This window comes from Micropterus dolomieu, linkage group LG12 (assembly GCF_021292245.1).
Source record: "Micropterus dolomieu isolate WLL.071019.BEF.003 ecotype Adirondacks linkage group LG12, ASM2129224v1, whole genome shotgun sequence".
Lineage (NCBI taxonomy): Eukaryota > Metazoa > Chordata > Actinopteri > Centrarchiformes > Centrarchidae > Micropterus > Micropterus dolomieu.
In genome coordinates, this window is record NC_060161.1 from 13,117,570 (window position 1) to 13,137,830 (window position 20,261).

Consider the following 20,261-nt stretch of genomic DNA (forward strand, 5'->3'; position numbering starts at 1 on the left):
TATGCATCTTCATTATATGCATGAGAATATGTACACATACAGTACTTAGATCACAGCAAAACCACCGTAAACATGCAACATACTGTACGTCAGCACCTACATTGTTGGATACAAATGAGGCCAAGGCATTTCTGGTAAAGATAATAGGAGAGAAGAAAGGGACGAGGAATGAGCTGATGTAAAGTGACACTGGGAGAGAGAGGGGGCACGGAAAAAAAAAGAAGAGAGGGGGAGAAGAGAAAGGGGATGAAAAAGATGAAAAAAAAGATGTGTGCTGAGTGTGAGTAAGAGAAAGTGACAGATTGCCCGGCCGATTTAGGTCAGCAATCAGAGCCGCGCTACTGTCTGTGAGATTGGCTCTGTGCGTGTGTGTGTTTTGGTATGCTGGTGATGTTGGTTATGTGCTTATGTGGTTGTGTGTGTGTTACTGTGTGTGTGTGTGTGTGTGTGTGTGGGCGGAGGGTGCATTTGTGGGTGTTGGTGTGTGCTTGCTTGAGTGTCATGTTTGTGTGTCTGTCTGTTTGTGTGGAAGGCTGACTGCGTAGTTTGTGAGAGTTTGTGTGTGTGTGTGGTTGTGTTGGTGGGGCTTGATTGCGTGAGTGAGTGTGAATACGTCTCTCCTGTTAAAGGTCAGACAAGAAGAATCCCTCCCTAATTGGATTGGGCCTGGTTAACATTGTATGATTCATTTAACCTTCCTGCACTGTCTGTCTGTCTCTCACACACATACACATGCACACACAAATACACAAACTTTTCTCGTTGCCCATCACAGCTTGACAGACAAAGGCATCATTGTGCTGCTGCCTTCTGCCGAGGAACCTTTTGCAGAAGGATGTGTTTCCCGGCAATCAGACATGGGGGAGTATGAAACATGCGCACCTCTCACCTGACCTCTGCCATCAGGAGAACGCATTAGCCTACTAATATAGCTTTGATTTAGTGTCCAGGTTCGTGCAAACATGACCCCTGATCAGCATAATGAACACATTCACACGGACAGATGCGTAGCCCTGCACACAGACACGATGTGTGTGTGTGTGTGTGTGTGTGTTTGCTTACACACAGGGACAAACTTTGAAACCTTTTGTTGAAACCTTTCTCGGAAAACCATCTGTCCTCCCCTTTTCATTTAGTGGTTAAGGAAATGGCTCAACATTTTAGCAAATACACTTTTTTTCTCTCTTTCTGGGAGTGGAAGGAAACATGGCTGGAGTATGGGGATGGTTAGCCTAGCTTAGCACACAGACTGGACACTAACACAGTGTACCTCTCATGCCGCGAGTGAGATGAGAAGACGGCTGGGGTTTAGGCGGTGTTAAGAATGGAAGCGGGAGCAAACAGCTAGCCTGACTCCCAACAACTCTAACGTTAGTTTATTTACACAATAGTTTGCTTAACCCGGACATGAATAGAAATGTTGAGATTACAATTTGACTAACAACAGTTTATCCACCCGCCCAGCTTTTAGATGCAGTTGGTGAGCACAAGGTGGTAGTTGTTAGAAACATTGGCCAGGGTTGCTGCCTCTCTTGCTTCCAGTCTTTATGCTAAGCTAGGCTAACCCCACCCTGACTCCAGCTCCGTATTTAATGCACAGTCATGAAATTGACATCACTCTTCTCATCTAACTTTCAGAAAGAATACAAATGAGTCTGTTTTCCATAATGTTGCACTCTTCCTTCTAAGAGAAAGAAATCACATGCACACTGATGTGGGTAGTTTGTCTAGAAGTAACAGGCATGATCTTTGCCATGTGTGAGGGAGATTATGGTGTTCTTGGAGTCGGATTGGACCCGGCAGCTGTTCAGTAGAAGAAGATGGAAGAAGACGAGCGGGAGGATGAAAAATGAGAGAGAGGGCGAGCGAGAGAGAGAGGAAGTAAATTACAGGGAAACAGACAAGCTAGAATAATTTGAGCCTGCAGAAGAAGCGAGGGAGGAATAGAGGGAGGCAGAGGAAGGGTTGGCTGTGGACGGGCTGATGAAAGCGGTTTGCTGTGTGCTGTGAGGAGACAGTAGAAGAAGACAGTGTTGACACTCAGTGGAGCAAGAGGGCCCGGGGCTCAAAGACACAAGGACAAACAATCAGCTGCAAATCCTTTTTAACCACCATTTAAGCAGTCCTAATTACCCCCAAAAACTCCACAAAGAACATCATTATCACTCTGCGCTCGTGCACGTTGTGTGCGTGCGTGCACGTGCACTTCACTTGTTTATTGAAGAGAGATTCATTAGCGTGCTGGCTGTTTACTTGTTCCTGACTAATCGTCATTGTTGTGGGATACTTGGGTGTATTTCACAAATACAACAAGGCATTTTTCGGCAATTTCTACCCCCCGCCTCTCGCCCTCAGAGCCCAAACCCTTCCTTTCCACACCCATACACCCTCCACCTTTACAGGCTGAAGGATGTTTTTCTCTCTCTCTGTCACTTACTCTCAGGCTGGCTTATTTTTACTCCGGGGGTCAACTCAAGCCAAAAAAGCTTAATTTGATGCATGTCGTCTCCTCTGGAAAGCCAAAGGTTTTGATAATTGTTTAGAATGCACAAAACGTACGAGCCAAAGAAGCTGAGGAAGCGGTGGATCTAATGATTCTGATGTTGTCATGGTCTATGCAAGTCTGTGTGACGTGCTGCGGGGCCAGATGGGGCGAGACTCGATGGTCGCAAATCAGCGGCAGGGTTTGGCTTCTTGAATGTCTCAGTGAGCGGCGCACCGAGTAAGTGATACAGTTAAGAGTTTCAGATGAAGACTGCTTCAAGTAGTCCCTGTAGTTCTAATATTAATCCTCTCTGTTCCCTCTGGGGGGGCTTATCATCCATATTAGTGCCACACATCTGCTGTTACTGTATGCGCTGATTATATATTGATGAGGGGTGGGGGGATAATTGAACACCCTCATCGTGGAGGGGAGTGCTTGGTCTCGTTTCTCCACTTTAGACTTCATCAAGTGGGTGGGGGAAGGTGGAGCTGGTTTCCCACTTCTGTGTGTGTGTGTGCGTGTGTTTGTGTGTTTGTGTGTAATACCCTTTTGTCTGCTTCAACCCACCCCCAGCTCCAGCTTTAGATCCAGGCCCTAACCACGGCTCCAGCCCTGCTAACCACTGGTTTAATATATGCAATTAAGAAGCTAATTAGAGTAATTAATTCAGCCAGGGCCAAGGCCCAGCCTGGCCCCTATTCACAGCTTTGGAAGTGCCATAATCCTCCTCCCTCCACACACACACACAAACCACACAAAGAATAACACACACTCAGACACCGCTATGCCCTCATTATGAGCAGGGTCTTTGTTGGCTGTGTGTGTGTGTGTGTGTGTGTGTGTGTGTGTGTGATGCCAGAGAAGTCGGAGATGAAGAAAAGGGTGTAAATAAAGACAGAGAAAAAGTGAGGCAGTCAGTTCGGCATAATGAGTGAAAACAGTGAACTGATTCATTGGCACCTCCAGCCTCGCTCGGCTGCTCTCTTGGTGGCGCTGCGAGAGAACAGGGCCCTGTTGCGGCAAATAGCGTCTTACCTCATCTGTAGCAACAGTCCTGCTGTCATTGCCTCTGGAAGCCAGCCGGCTGGGAGGAAAGACAAGGTTTAATGGAAAACTGTTTTATTGGTTTAACCTTTATTTATCCAGGTTTGTCCCTTTGAAGATTTAAGAACTGTTTTTACAAGCTTAACCTTGCCAAGAAAGCACTATTACATTTTTTTGTAGGTTCATTTCAAATTATTTGAAGCTTTAATTAAGTATAAAGTCCTATTTTTTTCTTTTATTTTACAATATAACAAGGAGAACAGGGCAGTTTGTTAGTCTTTAGTGATTCATACGCACACCATAAACCTTTGATAGCTTGCATTTGGCTCAGCTCTCCTTGTACAGAAAGAAGAGAGTAAGTAATACCAGGTTTGTTATTTTTGGAGTGTGATTAGGAAATGTGTGATGAATTGAAGATTAGAGGAGCGGGACTGATTTACGGCACTTGGAGCACACTGCTTTGAACGGATTACTGATAAAGTAATCGAAGAAGTTTTGGCGGCAGCGCTCGAGAAGAAAAAGGTTGCTCAACCCCCAAATATGACGCCGAGTGACAAATTAGTCATAGTTTATTTGAGGCTGGTGCGTTATATGAGATGCTAACACGATTCTGCCTACTTGCTGGGATTTGTGCTACCTTTTTTTGTTTTTAACATTGAGTACTCCCGTGGAACTGATATTTTTAACTAAGTACCCCTCATTGAAGACATTGACATTGAAGTGCACTCTTTTTGCTCACCGAGTGCAGCGGGTACATCACACTTATATCAATCCTTCAACCGCCAATCAGTTCTTGTTATGTGAGATTTTGTCAGTCAGTTTGTGAGTGGAAAATGTCTCCCATCTGCCATGTTTTGGCATGCCATGGCTGCTTTTTTTTTTTTTTTTTTTTTTTTAAACTGAGCTTTCAAAAGAGCTGCTAGCAGTCCTTGGAGGTAAGAGTAGTGGGCTTGTGATCCCATGATAGATGGATGTGCTCGTGTGTGTTGTCAGTGCTTAAAATTTGAGGTAGCCTAGAACCCCACATTTGACCCTGTTAAAAGTTTGACTCAGGTGGCAAACTGTTTTTCTCTCGTCTGTCTGCATCTCTATTTAATTCTCTGTTTCTGTCATTCTGCACCACACACTTTATTACTCTTTTAGATGCGCTCTCCCCCTGTTTCAGCTCCCTGCTGTAAGTCGAAGACAGCAGGAAAATGTGAGCGGTGGGAGAAACATGCATTCCTTTTGCTATCAGATCTAGCAGAATAATGACTTTCCCCACTTGCACATTTCACATGCATGAGTCAAAAGAAATGAAATCTCAAAATGAAAATTTTATATATAGGTTTCCAGGACCAGGACATAATGATAATTTTTAACCATTAAAACATGGCGGGAAGATAAACTTAAAAGAGAATTTTAGGTTTAAACTACTCAAAATTGTTAAAATCTGCTTTCTCACATAAATGACATGCGCCGGTCAAGAGCTTTTGATTTTGACTTGATTTTTGACAAACAAAACTTCATGTGAATGAGATTGTGTTTAGCAGGTTGACCTGGATGAAATAGACAGTTTTACAATCCTTCAGTATCACGTTGTGGTTGTCTTTAAACCAGCACGCACCCAGAACAAATTTGTAACATTTAGGAATGTTCTGCTGAACTTAAGTAAGATTTACAGGTATAGCTGCGGCACAGGTTTGTTTTACACACTTGTTTTTATCTACCGTGAAAAGTCTTGGTGTTGTGAACTTTCCTTTGGCAGCGTGAGAATGATCTTATCAGGCTGGTTGAACTTGAAAACTCAGATGACCAGAAAGAGGCCGACGGATATCTTTCAGGTGTGAGATGAAATAAACTCTACAACAAACAAACAGGAATGCAAACACACCTCAGGACAGCAACGAGAGAGACGTTGTACTAATGAGCACACACGTAGCCACATACACTGGTTTTTCCAGTCCCGCGTGCACCAGACATCCGTGGATGATTTCACTTAAGCAAACGAGGAGATTAGACGCTGAAACACAAATTTGGGGAGGAGATGCCAACAGACTGCAAACACACACACACACTCATATGCATCAACCCCCAAGACACAAGCCTGACGTGCAAATACGATTTAAGACATGCACATAAACACACTTCAAACCTGAAGACAGACTGACACATGCAGAGTACATATACACCCATATTTCTGAAAAGCAGAGGCAAGCACAAGCATACATGTGCAAACACACACACACACACACATAAAAGAACAGACAGACTTCCATACAGCTAAGCACACAGTTTCTAGCAGGCTGCTTTAATCACAGAGGAGCTAAACAAACACAACTGCCATCACTCTCTTTCTCTCAGTGTTACACACATATAGAAATATAAACTCACACACACGTTCAGTTCACATGCACGCACACACAAACAGTATATAATTGCCCTATGCTTTCTGCTGTCCATCATCTTCCTCTTCATATCTCACCCTTCTTCTTTCCACTTTCTCTCTCTCCAATCTCTCCCTCGAGCAGTATGCAGGCACAGATGTCAAGATGTATTATTTCGGCTGGCTGGCTCCCATGTTTTGTAAGTGTGTATGTGTTTCTCCTGCTTTCCTCTTTTGGAAACAAGAATAATGGTGCAAGAAGAAGAGGAAGGGTGCTGTACTGGTAAAGATTAGTAAAACAGTTCTGAATCTCAGTGTTTATGTCCATATAGGCATAAGCATATAGGACAAAGAGCACACACACACACACACACAGACACACACACACAAACAAACCAACCCCCACACACACACACACACACTCACACACACACACACACACACACACACACACACACACACACACACACACACACCAACTAACACACACACACACACACACACACACACACACACACACACAAATGCAGTATTGCCGTCATGGTTCAAGGACATTTAAGGCAAGCATCCACACGCTGCAGAGTTGTACTGAATCTGCGTTGATCCATTAGAAGGACCTCCATGCTCGTCAGGATTGTGTAATAGCTGAGTCTTGGCTGGTGTGTTTAAACACTAAAACTGAGCCAGGTTTAAAGTGCTTCTGTGTGTGTGTGTGTGTGTGTGTGTCTGTGGTGTATGTACACACACAGCCTATGACATAGCCACTGGTTCGAAGAATGGTATGCAATGACACAAGGAAACTTGAGGGGGAGAAGAAAAGAGTGACTGTTTTCTATGTCTCCGGTGTGTCTTCATCTATGAGTTGGGGCCCTAAAGTGGATGGTGGTGATGGCCCCTGACATGGAAAGAAATAGTGATAGTAACAAGTAAAGGTGAGAGTAACAGAATAATAATAGTGATGATAGGTAAAATGGGGAACTGCCTTTAACAAACAAATAAAAAAGAGAGTTTTAACTAAGGAGCAAATGGCTATTAGTCAGTCAGCATTTGTTCTCATTCACCATCTCTCTATCCCCTCATTTCCTGTCATCTCTCTGCTGTCACTATCTAGTAAAGTTATACAATGTCCAAATAATGGGCAGTAATTTAGGTGCCTGTTTTCTTCACGAGAAAATCAAATATAGTGATGTAGCATTTCTTAGTACCACCCAGCAATTCAGTGAAATAAAAAGCTTGCTACTGGAAAACATAATTTTGAAAATAGCTGCACCACCCAAAAGCTACGTGCTGATACATATATCATCACTACTCTTTTACACTGCATTGTTAGTAAAACCAGAGACATTTTATAGAGGAGACGCGCCACTTTAACAATCCCCCATACAAGTCTATAGGGAAAGCCTGTAACGCCAAAAATGGCGGTTATCACGCCCCTCCTGCTAGAAAGCCAATCGTCTGCTTTTGGCAGCCGAGGCAGGACACATATTTCAGCCAGTCGTGTGGTTCCACTGCTATAAAGGTCTGCTACGCATGCGTCTACTACCACGCATGAGTATTAAATGTCTAATCTGTGGGGAAAGAGGCTTTAAACCTTATTTTGGGGCAAAGTCATTCAAACTTTTTCAGCAATTTTATTCAGATTTTACTGGTGATTCTATTCATGCAGTCTTTATGTCCCGGGGACCAGTGAAAGTGTTTATAGCTTTCTTCCCATTTCAGTTAGATAGAGGCCTGATCTTGTTAGTCCAAAATAACTGCCCAGAGGTGTTACCAAGATGGCTGCAAGGTGGCAGGGCTTGGCTAAAAGGACTTTGGTAATACCACTGTTAGTGGTACTATTGCAGTTATTATAGCCAATATTATTACAGGTATACCGCTGCTACAACTACTACATGATAATAATGCAAAAATTGCTAGATTTCTACTAGTACAATTACTAGATTGGTTGTAGAGTATTACACAAAACCTATTCTAGAAAGTGATAAGGTCTTAACCACTATAGAAGACTGTATGCATTTAGGTCTTCTTTGACCACCTGAACAGGGTGACCAAGAGGTGTTTTTTGTGTGTTTGATTTGGGTGAACTGTCCCTTTAAAACAACAGAGTACTCTGTGCCATCATTATACGTGATTGAGCATGCCCACCCAAAATCAAACGAGATTGGATTCTGGTTATTGCTCTGTATCTGCCTCTAGATCAACATTTTTCCAGCCCTTGAGTGCAATCTATTTTCCTATACCTGGCCAGCCAACAACAGTGAGCCACCAAGAGTTTTAGCAGCCAAACTTAATGATGTATAATGTAGATTAGCCCTGTGTTGTGAAGTATTTTTCCTAAATCTTGAATAAAGTTTTCCTTAATGGCAAATCCAATTGTTTCAAAGGTCTTTCCTATAGGTCCACTGACACTTCTGCAGTGGGCAGGGCTGAAATACTTTATCACCATAGAGAGTGTGACAGGAACAATTAGTTCTGTGTGTATGTTTTTGTGTGTGTGTGTGTGTGTGTGTGTGTGTTGCAATAGGAGATGAGAGACCCTTACAAGTATGCATGTTTATTAGGTGGTGGACCTCAAAGATGCACTCGGGCTCATTAAAATGTTTGATTGTGTTGCCGTTTATGTGCACGTTCTTCTTTGAGCGCATCATTTATCACACACACACGCAAACAAACACGCACATTTTCCAGTGGCTGGCGTTTTTTGTCCTTTCTGAGCTCTCATGGAGTTCATTAAAAGCCTTAATTAGACTGACAGTTATGTGTAATTACAGTCTTTAAGATGTACAGCTCCTCTACAAGCCCACTCCTTCACTGCCTCCTTTCAAAAATTATTGTCTGAAGGAAGAAACTCTGAGTATTTGAGTGTTCATACATGTGTTCATGTGTATTTAGAAGACCTAATCTCCTGTAAGTTCTGGGTCTTTGACATTTTCCATTAATATCGCCCAGAAAGGAGTGACATTTATGAGGCCCTTTTCAGCTCCTGCCTCCTCCTCCCATGGACTCTTGCCTTTTCCCATCTTCCTCTCACATTTTCTCCCTCACTCTTCCTCCTTCTCCTTCACACCCTTCTGCTTCCCTTCTTCTTAATTTAGAAACCCCTCCCCTCTCTCCGCCGCCATCTTCCCACTTCCTTTCGCTTTCTTTCTCTCCTGCTAGATGTCACAGATCGCTGTCACGTTCCTCCCTTCAGACCGTTGACCCACTTCCCTCTTTTTTTGCATTGTTCCTAGCTTCTTGTTTTACCAGACGTTTGTCCTTCAGTCGAGCAACAACTCCCCTTCCTCTTCCCCGGTCTTCCAATTTCTATTTTACCAAAAGAAGCGTAACCTACATATCAAACCCAAAAGCAAGAAATAGACTTTTTTGACCGCCTGTCCTTCAGAGAGGTTTTATATAATCTCAAAATTACTTGGCCTGTGATGTTTCAATGTGTTGTTTTAGGTTTTCTCAGATTTTTGTGGGATTGATGTTATTAAAAATGGATACTAGCCAGTTTTCCATGCACATGACGCAGTTCAAAGTGTTGTTTCAAATGTTTCTACTTTTTAAGACATAACATTTCAAGGGAACATCGAATCTTGAGATTTGTTTTGATTTTAAAAGTAACATGAAGGGAAACAAAATAGTATCAGCCAATAAATGAAACCAAAAATAGTCCATGACGGTCAGACTGTATTCTCAGTGCTCCCTAAATAGTATCATCCCAGTTTTACTCCATGATTTGTTTCTTATCATTTAATTAAGGTGAGAATGAATGGAAAGAAATCGGCCTCTGTATTTATACCTACAGTACTTCTCCCCTCCAATTTTACAGCAATATCTCTATTGTCTAAAAGTCCCTATCAGATACAAAGTTTACTCATAGTCACTTATATTAAGGAAATCTGACAGCTCAGTGGGCCAGAGGGAAGTTTTGGCTTCAGATACATAGTGTTTCATGAGTTGTTTTTCTACTCGAAGGGTTTGTACCCCGTGGCAGAACAGAACGCATGCGGCGAGGGTCGCCTCCTCCACGTCTTCGGCATGTTCATGGCAAGGTGCCAACGCTGTAATCCTGCAATGACAGACAATGTCACAGCTAGGCTCTGCCTGAGAGGAAGCCCCTACAAAGAGGGGGACGGCAGGAAGGCTGGAAACATAAAGGCAATAATTGAAAGGAGAGGGATAGGGAAATGTTGGCGAGGAGGGAAAGCAAGAGCTACTGGAGGAGAGAGTGATTGCTGCAGCAGACAGCTTCTTTTTTTTTTTTGCCCCTCCCCTGTGATGAAAGTATGGCAAAGTGACAGGAGATGTGGAAGTGCGAGTTCCGTGCACTTGTCTCCTGTTTTCCTCTTCACTGCACAGCATTCATGCTTAAATTGAGACAGTAAATCAGGCTAATGTGAGACTGAGGGCTTTTATTTAGTGATTGTGTGCTCACACAGGTGTGTAAATGTGCAATCCTCTGTGTTTGTGTGTGGGAGTGTGTGAGTAGATGGGTTTCTGAGGGTGGAGAGTGGAGGGTGGGGCCATCCCTCCTGTACTATTAGTCATCACTATGGTATCGTGTAACCTGTGTCATGTCTCACCCTCTCTGACTGGTTTGCAACAGGTGTGACTCTGTGAGTGGGGCCACCCAGACGAAACACTTAGCTCCGGTCACCATGAGCCAGGCCATGAGCTGGATAGAAAGAAGATACCAAGTGTGGTGGAAATTTATGGTGACATGTTCTCAGCTGAGACGTATGACAGATATAAATTTGTTTCTATCAAAGTCATCGTTGCTGATCATAAGATCGTTCCCTCGAAACTGCTTGTGTTCATGACTTGTTCAGCCTAAATGTCAGGAGAAGTGTTTCACCGTACATGGAAGCTTGTTTACTCCAGAAATTTGATGTCTTATTTCCTCTTCTGAACATCCACATCATTACTCTGTATGTGTCATCTTCCTCGGCCGAGATCATTAAGATGGAGACTTGAAGAGTTTTTCTATTCAACAGATAGAAAAGACAAAGGAAGGCGTGAAAGAGGTAGTGAATGATGGACTTCCCTGGTTTAACCCAGATCCAGGCAGCCGCAGGAGGAGTGGACAACCGGAGGTGTTTCGTTTTTATTCTGGGAGCGACTTGGGAATAAGAGAGGCTGGGAAAAAAAACATGAGGAAAGAGCAGGAGAGACAGTGAGAGGGAACGACAAGGCTGGCGCTGACCCATTTCTCCAGGCCTCCAATCTAGTGGCTGATATAATGCGGAACTGCTACCCACATGCACACACAAACCTTAAGACGGACACATGCCGCCAGACACCAGCAGACAAGGACACATACACACTGCTGGGTTGTGCAGGCAGCCAGATTCCCCGCGATAGCGTCAAGTGCTACTTCTCATTCTGTGCGACTGCAGCGAATCCACCGTCACCTCAGCCAGCACTGGAAAAAATCACAATCAGACATCCAAACGTGACCATGAACTCACTGGCCTGCTCAGCCTCTACTCTTCTGCCCCGCCGGCGACTGCGTTACGTAGTGACCGCATCTAAAAAGGCTTTGCATGCCTTTTTAAAAGCCTTTAAAAAAATCAGTGCTGTAGAAGTCACTCAGGGATTCAATGATAAGTATTCATTAAGTATTGATAAGTAGTCATTGAAGTATTCATTCAATATGCATGTGGGGCCACTCAGAGGTGCACTTGACAGGCACTGCAGGGATGGCAGTTTCTAGCAGGTTTGTGGACGTTAACAGATAGATACTCACTACACACACACACACAAAACCACGCAGAATGCCCTCGCTGCCCCGGGACGGGAACATTGACCCAGTTGTAAGGAACATTGGTCGTGACTGTCCTACATGGCTAGCACTTTACTGACGTTACACAAGGCTCATCCACCCAGTCACTAGGCTTCTTTTTTAATGGCCCTGCTCCCTCGTTTCTTTTGCTCTTTGTCCTCCCTCGTTTTGTGCCTGCCTGCCTTTCTTTTGGTCCATTATGTGTGTCTATGCTCTGGCGGCATCTTGGAGTGGGTTATTTTACGAATTGGACGGTCAGAGTTATTACGTTTGCTCGTCCATGATTGTTTCTTGTTTAATTCACGTGAGAATTAATGGAAAGAAATCAGCCTCTGCATTTATGCCAACTAATCCCCCCCAACAGTCACAATGACTATATATCTCTCTATATGTATTTATCTTATCTCTTATATAGGATAGATTGATTATTGATACATAGACAGTGACCATACTGTGTTAGTGTTGCAGTCCACAGCCATCATTAATGTGCTTTTCACCAGATTAGGACCTCATACTGAACTCTCTCTACACACACACACACACACACACACACACACACACACACACACACACACACACACACACAATAATGTGCAACATTCATGACCTTTGCACACATACACACATGAAACATTTAGACCTACGAGGATACCCACACATACAACATGACAATACCCAGCTGGGTTATCGGTATGGCATGAGCAGTGGTGTCTAATATATCATGATATGGATTTAGCTAAAGGCAAACAACGTGACAGAAAGCAGCAGCGTTTATTCAGGCCTCCGACAATGTTTTTTACCCACTGCCTCAGTACTAAACCATAAAATGGCAGCGGATCCGTCACAAGCAATCAGACTCCCTCTCAGCACCGTGCGTGCATGTGCGTGTTTGTCAGATGTAGAGATCAGGTGCGTTCCTCACTCTAGTCCTTCTTTTTGGAACTAGGAGGAGGAGGGGGGGGGGGGGGGGGGGGGGGGGGGGGGGGGGGGGGTGGTGGCTGCTGTGCCGTGGCCCAGTTTCTTGCGTGTGTTTTGGTGCTGGAGGTTAATGCGATGTGATTCTGAGTCGCCCACCCTCCAAGCGCACGGGACATTGAAAGACGGAGGGAGGGGAGGGGTAGAGGAGAGAGAGAGGGCGAATATAGAGGCGGGGGCGGGATGATTGTAATAGAACAGGATGGATGGAAAGCGAATAACTGCTGAGAATTAAAATGTCATCGAGCACAGAGGAGAGATCAATGGCACGCAAGCAACGACACTGAGATCATTTTGTCCTGGTGGATTGTGTGTCTCTATGTATGTATGCAAGTTGCGTGTATGAGTTGATGTCTGGGTTTTGAGGTTATGGTAATGGTGTCTCTCCCCTGTGGGGGCTTGGGTGAGATTCTTCTCTGTGAATTTATGTGTGTGTGTCTTTTTGGTCAGCATGTGACACGTCATGTGAGTTCAACCTGTGACCATGACTTGTTTTGCCTGTCCATGTCCCATTGCCTCTGGTTCTCTCACACATATTCATGTGCTAAAGCATGTAGCAAGCAGGTTAAAATTACCTAGATTACATTAGTAAATTATACTTGTCTGCATTTTAAATCACATTGTTACAGAATACAAATTATGGAGAGCTCCCATTAGAAATTTGGTTGCCAGCAGAAATGAGGAATGGGTTTAATTTTCACTAGGTAGTGTAGTAAACTGATTTATCTTAACTGTTCATGGGTCAGATTAAATGTTTTCTTGTGTGAAAAAAACAAACAAAAAAAGGTCTTAAAACAGTAATTAGTGACCATCATAACCAAAGTACCTTAAATTCTGTACTATTTCCACTCAAAACACGTGGAGCACGTATATTAGTATAACAGGAATTTAATTCGATCATAAATAGATAAGTGGATGCCTTCTATATTTAACAAGCCAGCATTTCAACAACACAAGTATTTATCAGCACAAATCTGTTCCCGCTGTTACATTACCTCATGTGACAAACACTTGTCCTGTCTCCAAAACCACATACATACCATCATGTCACCGTGCAACAGAGGCGCCAAAAAACATGCAGACGTCTTTGTTCTGTCCTTGTTTGTAGCCGGTCCCATTTGTGGATCAAGTGCTACCACAACACAGTCAATAGTGGGCCTTTGTCTGCAACAACAGAACAAAAAAAACTTCACTCTTTGCAGAAAGAAAGTTTGGAAAACCTCATGCTAAGTTGGAAGTAATGGTGTGTTGTGCATTTGGATGTGGAATGTGAAAATAATACTCGGCTGGTGTGTTATTGGAGGGGGGAGCTAAAATAATGCCCGTTCTGTTTCAGTACACAACTTAATGCCTTTCCCCTCCTTGCCGCTGCGGCGAGGTAATGGCTTGTGATAGCTTCGTTAATGCGTCATAGCCAGGTTATAAAAGCGCCATAGGAGATTTATGAAGACGTTTCTAGTTACAGGAAATTTCGATGGCGAGATCCAGGATTTTTTGGGGAGGAACTAGGATGTGGGGAGAAGGGGAGAGAGAATGAATCCTTCAGCTTCGCCTCAAGGGAGAGCAGATCAGGTTATATGCTCTTCATCATCTAGATGACACACGTGGTGCTCATAGAGCCTCTGGAGAGTGAGACTACAAATTTAAACAGGAAGGCGACTGTAAATCCCACCCCCAGGTCCCCTCTGCACCCACACACACTCTCCCCCATGCCACCCGAGTGACAAACTTAGTTTCCTGGCTGTTTTTGGAGAATGTGGTCCAAAATCCAAACAAGTGGAACTAAAAGGAGGATTTTAAAGGCGATGCTGCAACACATTGGTTTTAGGTTGATCTGCACAGATGGGAACACTTTGCACACACACTGACACAAACACACACGCACGCACGCACGCACGCACTCACACACACACACACACACACACACACACACACACACACACTCAAACCACTCCAGCCTTAGCATGCACCAGTGTGCCCGGAGCAAAACAACACCCACTTGTGTTTGTGTCTTCCACGTTGCATTTGCATTCGTGATTATTGCGTTTGTTAACCTGACACAGTCATGACGCCGCTAACACGCCGTCAGACCCCAGGGGCTAGCGGGGGAGCGCCACTGTGCGCATGGAACGTGAGACAGCACTGCACGAGCAAGCGAGCTTTGTTCCTTCCTGGCCCTTGTTTGCTTGTTTATTCATTTCATTTCTTGTTTAATCTCCTCTTTTGCTGCACACCACATTCCCATTTTTGCTCCCTTTAATCTAGCTGTCATCAGAAAAGATGTTCCCACTTCACACTCAAACCATGTGTGTGTAATTTTATTGTGTGTGGTACAGCTATCTTGGACTGTTGGAACAGATTGGCCACACATCATGTATTTATGCACAATAGCAGTACTTAGACAACTCCACCTCAATCTCTCCTTTCAACCCCCCCAGCTCCTCCATCTTCAGAACATTTCATGTGTAATGAGTGATTAATCTGCCTGGGAGCCCTTGGAAAAACTGTGCTGTCGGCCCTGTTGACCCCCTCTTCCTCTCAGTGTGTCTGGTCATCTTCAAGTAAAACATATTAAACGCACATATTATTTAGTCAAATGCACCAAATAATAATAATAATAATAATAATAATTTGTATAGCCCTTTAAAAGGTACTCAAAGACACTTTACATGGTAAAAAAAGACAATAACAAAATCTGCATAAAAACCATAATAACAACTAAGTTAACTATTAAAGGTTTAATCAAAACAGCATAAAAACAGGACAGAAAAAAATAAATGTACATTTGACATAAGCAAGTTTAATTATTAATTATTTTTAGTAAAATCTCTGTAAAGAATCTTCTTACTGAGCTGAGAAAACATGTTGCTCACTTCTGTCACTTGTGTGCTCAACAACAACAATAACAAAACAAGTTTTTCTTTTGGACCCTGCAGTTGCGGGGTCCTGGGGTTAGCTGCCCACTTTGCCTGGTTGATAACAGTCTGGAATTCAGCAATGCATTTTTGGTTTTAAACGCCCCCAAAACCTTGTTTCCATGTCATGAAACAACTTAATGCACCAAAAAGCTGGGAAAGCACTTTGCGTTGAAAGTTGGCATCGGAAATATATGAAATCGGGCAATAAAACTGCACTTCTTGTGACTTTTGAGCAAAGTGAAATGTGAGCCGTGTCCCAAAGTAGACAGAAGGACGTGATGGAAATAACAACATCAGCATGTACACAAATTCACATCACTCACATAGCAAGCAAGTGTTGTGCTGCGGGAGGCTGGCTGTCACTCAGCATGTGTGGAATATATAACCAGGGCTGCAAAACACACCGCAGGGGGAGGGAGGAATAGAGTGGGAGGGCAAACAGTGAGGTCCGTGCTGCGTCTTAATGCAAATCAAGGAGCTTTGCATAGTCCACTGCAGCGGGTGACAGTCTATGTAGAGCTGAACGCATGTCAGCCGCGGGGTTTAAGTCCCTGAATGACTGAGTGGTGTGAGATATGATTCTGGTAGTGTCATCTTCCACTTCTGTGTAATGGTGGGCCAACTTCAGCAGTGATAATGGAGGCAGAGAAGAGGCTTGGCCCAGCTTTGACCTTGGTAATAACAAGAGAGACAAGAAAGACTCTGATCCACTCTGTGATCTTTTCTGTGGACTGGATACACACTCTTCCCCCGGCCTGCCTGGCCGCCTGCCTCCTTGTGTGCAGAGCCCCGGCGCTGTGCAGTCTGATTGAGGTTGACTGCGGTATTATTTCATTAATTAAGTTTTTCCACTTCCTCCGCCTCTGCCTCCTGTTGAACGAGGGTGGTGGAGAGACGCCCTTCCTCTCCTCTGTCCTCTGGCGCTTCACAACCCCCCCACCCCCCACCCCCCATCACTGCTGATCATTGTCTCAATTACTCATCCCTCCTCTCCCTCTTTTCTCTCTCTCGCTGTTCTTCCTCCCTTCTCCTCTTATCTCATCCCAAATTGCTCCATACACTCCTCCCCGCTCCCTTGTTTCTCTCCCTGTCCTCCCGAAGTGAGGCGGGAACGATGTGAGGCACGCCATTCCCACATCTCCCCATCTTTCCCGCTCTCATCTCTGTCTCTCATCAGGATTTCACAGGTGTGCTGTGATTATTTCTACCTTGATTTGGTGATATCTTTTCCCCCTCAAGTGCAAGGGAAATTTTCAGTGTTTAGGAGCCAAGACTGGGTGGGTGGGGGGAATATTTTCGATCCAAGGACAAAGCAGCTATGATCTCTTTGTTCGCTTTATTCCTGTGAAATTGAGATTCACAGAAATAGTGGCACCTGCAACACGTCTAATGGATTTAAGAGGATTTCTCATGATACAGTTCATGTTTTAACAAAAATTGCCTTTGTGATATTTGTGACCTGTTGATTATGATGTTGAAAAAATGACTTGCATTTGCAAAATCACATTTGTGGAGGCTCTCCTGGTTCAATTTGGCTCCCCTGCTCTCAGTCTCTGTCTCTTTCTATGTCTCTCTCTTCTTTGTATCCATTACCGCTCCACTTTGCTATAATGGAGACATTAGAGTCTTTCACCTCCCTGCTATCTATCATGTCATTTAAACTCTTTCCTTACTTTCTGTTTTTAACTTCTCTACTTTTTCTCTGCTCTACCACTCCCCCCCCACCCCTCCTTTCCATGAATCGTGTCTTCCTCCCTTCTCATCCTCCCCGCGTCCACTGGGCTCAGGGTCATCTCCATTGTCTCACATAGTCTCCTGTCCCCATCATATCACCAACAGCTTGTCACAGGCAATCAGTCTCCCTGCCTCACTTCCCTGCATGGCCTCCTCCTTTCCTCGCCCTCGTCTTCCTCACCTCCCTCGTATTCCTGTCACCTTCTTGTCCTCCTTCGCGTGTCAGTAGTTATTACTCTCAGAAATCATAGTCCTCCGCCCTTCTCTCTCAGACCATCCTCCATCCATTCCTGCAGTCAGAGCTGCTACACTCAGGTTTTGCCCTGTCTTTATCACATTCTGTAGACCTACTCAAATAATAATTTAAACAATTCATTTATTAAATTTGTTTTCATACTCTGTGCATCTGAACAAGAATATGAAATTAATAATATTAAAAAATACATTATTAAACATCATTTCTTATAAATAGATGCAGTTACATGCACTTGGTTTGTTAATTATATCTGTCTACAGATTCAATCAGATTCATCAAATTCAATCAGATTCGATCTGAAGGCTCAGTCATTTATCATAAGGGAGAAATAAAATATATTTATGTAACTTAAAAACAGATGCAGATGCAGAAGAATATTGCAAATAAATATATTTTCTGTGTGTTTCATAATATGCAAAAAAAAAGAAAACATTTGTGTATATCTTACTTTGCCCCACTTGATTGGCTAAACTAATTACCAAATTTCTATGCCACTTAAATGTCCATTTAGTTGTGCTATACAATTTCAGGGTGATTATGTATTTTGTATGAAACCATAACCGTCTCTTTAACACTTAAGTGGTTAGAAATTTTCATTTATTTTAATGAAGTTATACAATTTAAATAAGTCTTAAATAGGGAAGGCATGGAGATGGAGGGGGTGGACCGTGAAAGTCCGTCCATGACCATTAATGTTTCTAAATTCTAAAGAGTTGAAGGTGCAATTAAAGAACAAATTTGTTCAAACAAGTGGTTCTTGCATAAGGCCCAATCTCTTCTGAATCAGAAATTCCCTAGTATCTCTGACTGATGTTCCAAACATGCTGCCTGAATTTGCAATCTGAGCAGCCAAAGTATTTTTCAATGACACAATTAAGCCCTGATGAAATTGGAGTCTGTACTTAATTTGGCACATTTGACTAATTTCCATTTTTTGAACTTCATTAAAATGAATACAGTTTGCCTCCTACGTTACACAGGTCTAAACTACTATATGTTATAATGATTTGGTAACACAACAAATAATAGAAAAAACTTGAGGAACGTACAAACTTTTTCACAACACTTAAATTAAACCTTCTTTATATATCCCTTCATCCATGCGTCTCCTGGCTTTCCCACCATACTGCTGTTCGCCATGACCTCCGCCTGCTTCTCTCCTCCTCTGCTTTCACACTTTGCATCCTGCAGGGATGGCGGGAGAGAGCGATAGAGAGGGAGGTGTTAAAAGTAATGCTGCCTCTTTTTCACACCTCCCTTTCTCTCTCTCTCTCCGTAGCCCTCTGCCATCCTTCCCTTTCTGCTTCATTTCAGACAGGCTAATCTATAGCCTGAAGCAAAGCAGTGGGGGGAAAATTTATTTTTTATATTTCTTTAAGGAGACCTGGTGAGGGTTAGCCTAGGGGTTATAGCTGGGAAAATAAGGATAGACGGGCAGTGTGTGCAGGGGGGTTTGAGCGGGCTGGTGGAAGGAGGTAGAATATGTTTGTCTTTTTTCAGTCCTCCCATCAAGTTAAACATTAAAACATTTAACTCCTCTTTCTGTCCTCCTTTCTTTTGTGTCTCGTTCACTGTCTCTGCGCCCTCATGTCTCCGCCCCTCCACTTTCACTATCTGATCCCTCCATCCTGATTCTCCCTGTGTGTTCCTTCCTCTCCCTCCAGCCTCTGTGACCTGCAGACCAGTGATTGTTAATGCATTCACTGACATGCTTTATGTAAGAAGTGTTAGAGTGTCACAGGGATTTGGCGCACACACACACACACACACACACACACACACACACACACACACACACACACACACACTTTTGCCTTTGAACTTTGTCGGCACTGCTGGACCTCCTATGACCCCCTTCCTAGCTTCACTAGAAAGATTCCAGCACAGGTTAGGGTGCTAAATTTGAAATCTGACTCTTTATCTCTGCTATTTCGATCAAATTGTTGCATTTTTAAGCAAAACCTTTTATAGCTTGAAAATGCCTGTATGAATTGTTTACTTTTAAATCGGAAAAATTCTTTATAATTCGCTTAATTAAAACATAAGCAGTGATAATAATGGGGTATTACCAATTGGAGCTTTAACTCCTTCAACACGGTCGGTTTTCTAAGCAGTCAGGTCCAGTTTCTCTCTACACACAGTGTTATTTGTCTCAGGGGCTCCATTTTATTTCATATGCGCCGTTGATTGGATTACCATCCCTTTTTTCCATCAGCCAGTCTTTGCCTCTCTAAATTACCCCCCTCTCCTGCTATTTCTCCAGCCCGAGCAGCAATTGCAGTTGACTGAAAGCAGTTGAGTCCATGCAGCGCGGCGGGGGTGTTAATGAATTCCAGCAGACTGCTAAATGAGGACTTATTAAAGTGCTGCTGCTTCGTAGTTTGACATTTCAGAGCTTCTGGTGGAGTTTTGAATTGCTGCCTCTGCAAATGTCACTCGCTGACTCTCTGGAATGGCTGACCATATGAATAGCAGCTATTGTTGGTGTCGGCTATAGATTGAGAGAGAGTGAAGTTGTGCTGCTTAAACAGTTGGCTTACCACTGTGTGTTTGTGTGTGTGTGTGTGTGTGTGTGTACCACCATGCTACTTGGATAATTGTGTAATTGTGTGTTTCCATCCCTTCCAGCTACGTCAGATGGGACACGCCAAGGCCTGGATAGCATGAGAGGCGGAGTGTGTGCCACGCAAGGCATGAAGGTGGTCCTGAAAGTG

General features: G+C 43.6%; 1 protein-coding gene across 1 annotated transcript in view; it reads left to right on the plus strand.

Moving 5' to 3' along the window:
- Positions 1 to 20,261, plus strand: part of efnb3b (ephrin-B3b) — a 77,360-nt gene that overhangs the window by 47,366 nt on the left and 9,733 nt on the right. The window contains exon 3 of the mRNA XM_046065585.1: positions 20,176 to 20,261. This exon is cut by the window's right edge and continues 7 nt beyond it. Coding sequence (XP_045921541.1) covers positions 20,176 to 20,261 — 86 coding nt within the window. The remainder of the gene's footprint in view (positions 1 to 20,175) is intronic.